The sequence below is a fragment of the Callorhinchus milii genome, unplaced genomic scaffold (genome assembly GCF_018977255.1).
Source record: "Callorhinchus milii isolate IMCB2004 unplaced genomic scaffold, IMCB_Cmil_1.0 Scaffold27, whole genome shotgun sequence".
NCBI classification, from domain to species: Eukaryota; Metazoa; Chordata; class Chondrichthyes; order Chimaeriformes; family Callorhinchidae; genus Callorhinchus; species Callorhinchus milii.
Window position 1 is genome coordinate 1,563,134 of NW_024704768.1, and position 6,063 is coordinate 1,569,196.

At 55.4% G+C, this 6,063-nt stretch overlaps 1 protein-coding gene and 1 non-coding gene across 3 annotated transcripts; one reads left to right on the plus strand and one right to left on the minus strand.

Moving 5' to 3' along the window:
* The first annotated feature begins 1,191 nt into the window (after positions 1–1,191).
* smug1 (single-strand-selective monofunctional uracil-DNA glycosylase 1) lies at positions 1,192–5,745 on the plus strand. 2 transcript variants are annotated; one of them, XM_042344280.1, is made up of 3 exons: positions 1,192–1,305; positions 2,954–3,266; positions 4,130–5,745. In XM_042344280.1, the coding sequence occupies exons 2-3, from the start codon at positions 2,973–2,975 to the stop codon at positions 4,724–4,726; spliced, it is 891 nt and encodes a 296-aa protein (XP_042200214.1). In that variant the 5' UTR covers positions 1,192–1,305; positions 2,954–2,972; the 3' UTR covers positions 4,727–5,745. The 2 variants fall into 2 exon arrangements, with proteins under 2 accessions (XP_042200214.1, XP_042200215.1); XM_042344281.1 differs by having other exon boundaries at positions 1,192–1,298.
* Positions 2,498–2,591, minus strand: trnar-ucu. The gene is made up of 2 exons: positions 2,555–2,591; positions 2,498–2,533 (listed from the first exon to the last, which is right to left on the minus strand). It is a non-coding gene; the product is annotated as a tRNA-Arg (tRNA).
* Positions 5,746–6,063: the final 318 nt, after the last annotated feature.

Sequence of the window (6,063 nt, forward strand, 5' to 3'; positions counted from 1 at the left end):
GCTAGGTAAACAGAGGCGTGTGTGTGGAGTAAGGAAGCTAAATGAAATATGAGGATGTTTTAAAAGAACATTTTGGCAATTTTGCAAACAGCATCTGTCAAAACTCCATTCTGCTGTAGAGCAGAGAGAGAGAGAGAGAGACTCCCTTCTCTTTTCCAATTGACATCCGCCTGAACAGGCACAGACATGACCTCAGTTTAATGTCTTCTCTGAAGAACAGTGTCTGTGACAGTATGGTTCGCCCACCCCAGTACTGTTCTGGAGTGTCAGCCTGGTCTGTGAGCCCAAAGTCCCCGAATTGGGGCTCAGATCCCACACCGTTCTGACCCGGAGGCGAGAATGCAAGCGACATGTCATAGGTGAAGGCTATGGTGACTGGTTCCGTTCCACCGGCATATCTCTCGGGCACCTCCGTTCCACCATCGGTGGCTGCGCTTTAAGGGCTCTACACCCCAAAACTCTGGAACACTCTCTCTCAATCCCACCGCCTTGCCCCCTCCTTCCCCTTCGACCGTGCCTTCAGTCAGTCACCTCCCCATTCCACCCCCCCCCACCCCCGCCAACTCCCCGGCTTGGAGTTGTGCTCCGCCAGTGTCAAGCGCTCTGGGACGCAACCCTGCGTGAGGGGTCGCCGTGTAAATGCAAGTTATTATTGAACCGAATGGCAGCAAAACAACAACAGCAACAACCGCGACAGCAGCAACAGCAGCGACAGCAGCAACAACAGCGACAGCAGCGACGAGAATAGAATTTCACTTAATTGTAATTAAATTAGGGTTTAAGATTGAATTGAAGTTAAATTTGAAGACTCATGAGACATTGTAATGGTATCAGGGCTTTTTGGTCACCCTGTATGATGCTGGGGGGGTGGTGGGGGGGGGGGTGGGTGGTGTTGTTGGTGCTATGGTGCTATTCCTCCTCCCACCACAGGAGTCGCTGTGGCAGCCCGTTATAAAAAAGTTCTGCATATACGCATGCGCGCAGGCGGAGCATTCTGGGAGTCGTAGTTCGCCGCTGCGGGGGATGGGGGGAAATGGGAGGGGGAAGCTGCGCAGGCGCACAGGCGGCCAAGCGACACGGGCACTGCACTGCGCAGGCGTACTCGTGGACGGAAAAAACAAACTACAACCGCCGGTGGAGTAAACTACAACTCCCAGCGGGCACCGCAGCCACCGCCGGAAGCTCAGGCGCTGCTCGGCAGAGGCGGGAGAGACGGTGAGGGAGAGAGAGGGAGAGGTCTGTGGCCGTGCGATGGCGGTGGAAGCCGAGGCCCAGCGGTGACCGGCGCACAGCAGAAGGTCCGGGGTGAGGGGAAGGAGGAGAAGGAGCGCGGCCCTGTGCGTTCCCGTGTCGTCGTGGTCGTTGCCCCCCTCCCCCCCCCCTCCCTCCCCCACAACGGCCGCCATTGTGAGGCTCATTCGGTGGCCTCTGAGTCAGGAGGTTATTACCATAATAATAACATTATTATATTAATAATAATATATAATAATCGTAAAGAGCTGTACACTGACTGGTGATATAACAGTGATAGTCCTCGGCATTCGACACGGTGCCTCGGCGCGTCTTCCAGGCGTCTCGGAGCGCTTGGCGGAGCGTACCGTGATAGTGTAGTGACTGTGTGTTTTGTGGGGGGGGGGCGGAGGGGAACGCGCGCGCGCGGCGACGTGTCCACAAACAGCAACGGCGCAATTATTATTATTGTTATTTGTTTATTCTCTTGAAGGGATTATCACTCCCCCCCAACCCCCAGGAAAGCGATCCGCCAATCGACGAACCACCGGGTTCCTGCTGCAGCTGATCAACAGAGGCACGTGTGTGTGGGGGGGGTAGCCCCCACCCCCCCCCCAGTCCAGACGCCAGTCCTTGTCCAGGCTGTGGGGGGGGGGCGTTGGCAGAGGCGTCATCCTTTGGACAAGGCGTTAAAACCCAACTTGTCCCCCCCCCCACCACCGCCGTCCTGTCTCTGACCTGTTCAGGACGGACGTTAAAACCACAGCAACAACTTGTATTTATACAGCGCCCTCACACGGGGCAGCGTCTCAGAGCCTTATAGACACCCTCTCCCCCCCTCCCCCCCCCCCCCCCGGCACATGGAGCCATTCGAAAAGACAGAGGAGTTTCTCGCGCCTGGTGTTCTGGCCAAAGACGAGGCTCTCCCCTCCCCAAAAGTGTGTCACGCTTTGTGTCTGCGCCACTCGATTGGCGACTGTTAAAGCCCTGTGGCCCCCACGCATTAACGTCTGTGTTGCTCTTTGCCACTCTCTCGCTGTATTGCTCTTGTGTGTCACTCTGGGGGTCTGTCTCTGTAGATTTGTGCCACTCTTCGAGTCTTTGTGTATGCGGAGGGGGAGAGTCTCTCCTTTTCAAGTAAAATCGTGAACGTTGTTAGGTGGTGCGTGCGTATTGAATAAAATTAAATAGAATGTTACTGCACAGAAACGGGCCCAACTACTCTGTGACGGTGTTTATGCTCCAAATCATATGTGCAAAAACATTGCGACTCTGGTGGGACTCGAACCCACAACCTTTGAATTACTTCTCTGAAACAATTTACTAGAAGTCCAACGCGCTATCCATTGCGCCACAGAGCCAGCTTCTCACCATCGTCGCCTGAACCCTGATAGAGATCAGACCACTGACCGCTGTTCTGCTCAGCTTACGAGTATCCAAACCAAGCTGACAGTTCCATACTTGCCCTCCGCTCTGCCAAGCACATGCTGCTTTTTGGAACTCTCTCCCTTACCCCTCTGCCTCGCCCCCTCCTTCGCTTCTTTTAGATCACGACTGACAACCTTCCTCTTCGACCTTGCTTACTGTCCCTTAAGCGCTCTGAGACCTTGCCCTGTGTGAAGAGCGCTCTGTCAATGTAAGTTGTTGTTGCTGCTGGAGCCTCGAGTTTGTGAGAGATTTTCCGGGTTTAGAAAGTACTAACGATGCCATCTTTCCCTTGAAGGTGAGAAAGAGATGCCGCAATGGAGGTGCCAGCTGTGCCTTTGCCAAGCGCGTTGGCAGCAGGCACAGCACCGGAGTTGGAGGCGCTGTTCGGAGAGAGCAGCAATGTGGCCGCTACCTTCTTACAGATCGAGCTGGACTTGAACTTGCGCCTGAAGGAACTCAGCTTCACTGACCCAGTGCGATACATCTACAACCCACTCGAGTATGCCTGGGACCCCCACCAATGCTATGTGAATAAGTACTGCCAGGCCAGGAAGGAGGTGCTCTTCCTGGGGATGAACCCGGGACCGTTCGGGATGGCTCAGACCGGGGTGAGTGCCGTCCTCGCTGCTCGGGGGCTCCAAGCTCGGGATCTATAATAGCCGCAAACCGCTTTGAGACGTTTCAAAGGCAGCTACAAAAATATGGGTCATTCCTTTATATTTTGCCCGCAAAATATACAGTCAGTGCAGTATATTCTGTGAAGCACTTTGAGGCGACTCAATGAGCTTGTGAGGCGCTGTATCAAATGAAGAGGTTATTATTATTTAATCGTGCTTACGGTCACCTCCCCCACTCCCTCTCCCACTGGCTCAGGGTCAGGCACAGCTACTGTCAAACACTCCTGGACCCCCTACCCAGCGTGAGGCTATATAAATGCTTGTTATTGTTATTTATATAGGTATTTATGGCCGTTATCCTGGCACTTGACAGCAGTGCATGGAACATTGAAATGGCTCTTCACAGGGTTTTGGTTCAAGCTCAAAGCCATCACTTTCAGCTCACAGTCCAGGCTGATAATCCAACGCAGCACAGTGGGGGATGGTTTGGGGGGGGGTGGGTGAGAGCCCTGCACGTTTGCAAGTTAAGCCCCCACGAGATTCAACCCAGGGTGCGTGAAAGGCACCGTACACGTGCGAGAAATGTGCAATAAATAAATAATAATTTGTGTCACTCAGTTCACGACTGTTTGTGGGGGACGCTGCTGTGCGCAATTGGCTGCCGCGTTTCTCCCATAAAACATACAGTCGATTGACTTTACAGTGTATCCTGTGAAGCGCTCGAAGACGGGATAAGGCGCTGTATCAAAAGCAAGGATTATTATTTGATGGTGTGGGCTGTCTGAGGGTTTCTGTGCTGTTTTCACCTTTCTGCCTCTCTCGCTATCTCTCTTTCTCCGCTTGGCGGCGACCAGGTACCGTTTGGCGAAGTGAAGCACGTGCGGGAGTGGTTGGGGGTGAACGGGCTGGTGGGGAGGCCGGCGGTGGAGCACCCCAAGAGGCCGGTGCGGGGGCTGGATTGCCCCCAGAGCGAGGTGAGCGGCGCCCGTTTCTGGGGCTTCTTCAAGTCACTGTGTGGGGAGCCCGATGTCTTCTTCCGCCACTGCTTCGTCCACAACCACTGCCCACTGGTCTTCATGGGTGAGACGGGCAGGAACCTGACCCCCGGCGAGCTGCCCGCCGCCCAGAGGGAGCAGCTCCTGCGGATGTGTGACCAGGCGCTGTGCCAGTCAGTGCGGGCGTTGGGGGTCAGGACGGTGGTGGGGGTGGGGAAGTTTGCCGAGCAGCGCGCCCGGCGAGCACTGAACGCCGAGGGGGTTGAGGTGCGGGTGGAGGGGGTGATGCACCCCTCACCCAGGAACCCACAGGCCAACAGAGCCTGGCAAAGCATCGTCACCGCCAAGCTGGAGCAACTGCAGATCATGCCTCTCCTGAAGGGCGGAAAGCCTAGCCCTCTCCTGACGGAACCTTCTGGGGCCCATTCACTGGCGTGTGTCGGACTTGTACCTTAACGCTGGGGCTTACGATAGCCGTGCCCACAACTGGGGCTTCTAAAGTCGTGTTTCGAGGAGCCAGACATCTTCGTAATCGCCTCCTCCTCTTCCCTTCCTCTCCCATTGTTTAAGAGCTCAGGGGCGCTGTGTAAATGCAAGCTGTTGTTGTCGGCATGGATCGAATGCCAGTAATTGTGCCCTTGTGTGTGATGTTCTGAGCACTGGCCCCGCCAGGAAGCCAGAAATACCACTTAGTCTTAGCCCCAGTATCGCCCTCGCCTCTGGGGGTCAGGAGGTTGTGGGTTCGAGCCCCATGTTTGAGCTCAGTCTAGGCTGACCCTCCAGTGCAATGGGGGGGGGGAGAGCGCTACTGTGTCAGAGGTGCTGTGGTCCAAGCGAGACAGTTAACTGAGGTCCTATCTGCCTACAGGCAGCGGGTTTGTACACACACTCCCACCACCAAACAATACACTACAAATGATTAACGGCTGGGTGGTGGGGGGGGTGTGCGGTAACGTGCGTGCGTATGCGCGTGTGCGTGCGAGAGAGGTGCTGTCTTGTTCTGAGGCCTGGGCTGAGGTGTGCGTGGCAGTGATGGGGTTAACGCTCTCGCTGTGCTCCCCATGTCAGTGCTTTCACGCAACATTAGCCGGGTAACCACGTGTGGCCACACAGATGTTTGCGTGTGTTAAATATGTAAATGCTCTCTGCGCTGCGGATCCCATTGCCCTCGCAGGCTGTGTAAGGCTTTAATCTTCTGTCAGCCGAGCACGGCAGAGAGGATTTGCTTCCAAACAAAGCGCTTCCAGCTCCCCAGATGGCGGGCAAAGGCAAGTCGCAGCCCTGGACATAAGCCCAAGAAGGCGGCGGGGCAGGCCTCAATCAGGAGTGGGGAACAAGGGACAGAAAGGGTTAACGCTGGTGGAAACCCCGAACACTAACCCACATTAAGCTTGGCATTTAATCGCCACCGAGTTACCACCTCCAGCCTCACTGCCCCCACCCTTTGGAGCTCCATCCCGCAGTCCTTTCGTCTCGCTCCCTCTCTCACCTCCTCAAGGTCCATCTCAAGACCTTCATTTTTAAAAACGCGCCTTCGGTCACTCTTCTACCCTCCCCCCCCCCCAAACCTCCCTGCCCTCCACCCCTTCCTGACCCCAACCCCCAGCCCGGGACCAAACCAAATCCCTAACTGTCCAGCGCCTTGGGACGTCCTCCCGACGTGAAAGCCGTGGTGTGAATGCAACGTGTTGTAGTTAAAGCCCTGAAGTGTACAGTTATTCCCCGAGTCTGGGCTTGCTAACAAACTCATCCCCTGGAACAAGTTGACAGAGGGAATACTTTGGGAATGAGAA

Coding starts and splice junctions, on each gene's coding strand:
- smug1 (XM_042344280.1), top strand. CDS start 2,973: ATGGAGGTGCCAGCTGTGCCTTTGCCAAGCGCGTTGGCAGCAGGCACA. Junction 3,267..4,129: donor TCGGGATGGCTCAGACCGGG/GTGAGTGCCGTC, acceptor GGCGGCGACCAG/GTACCGTTTGGCGAAGTGAA.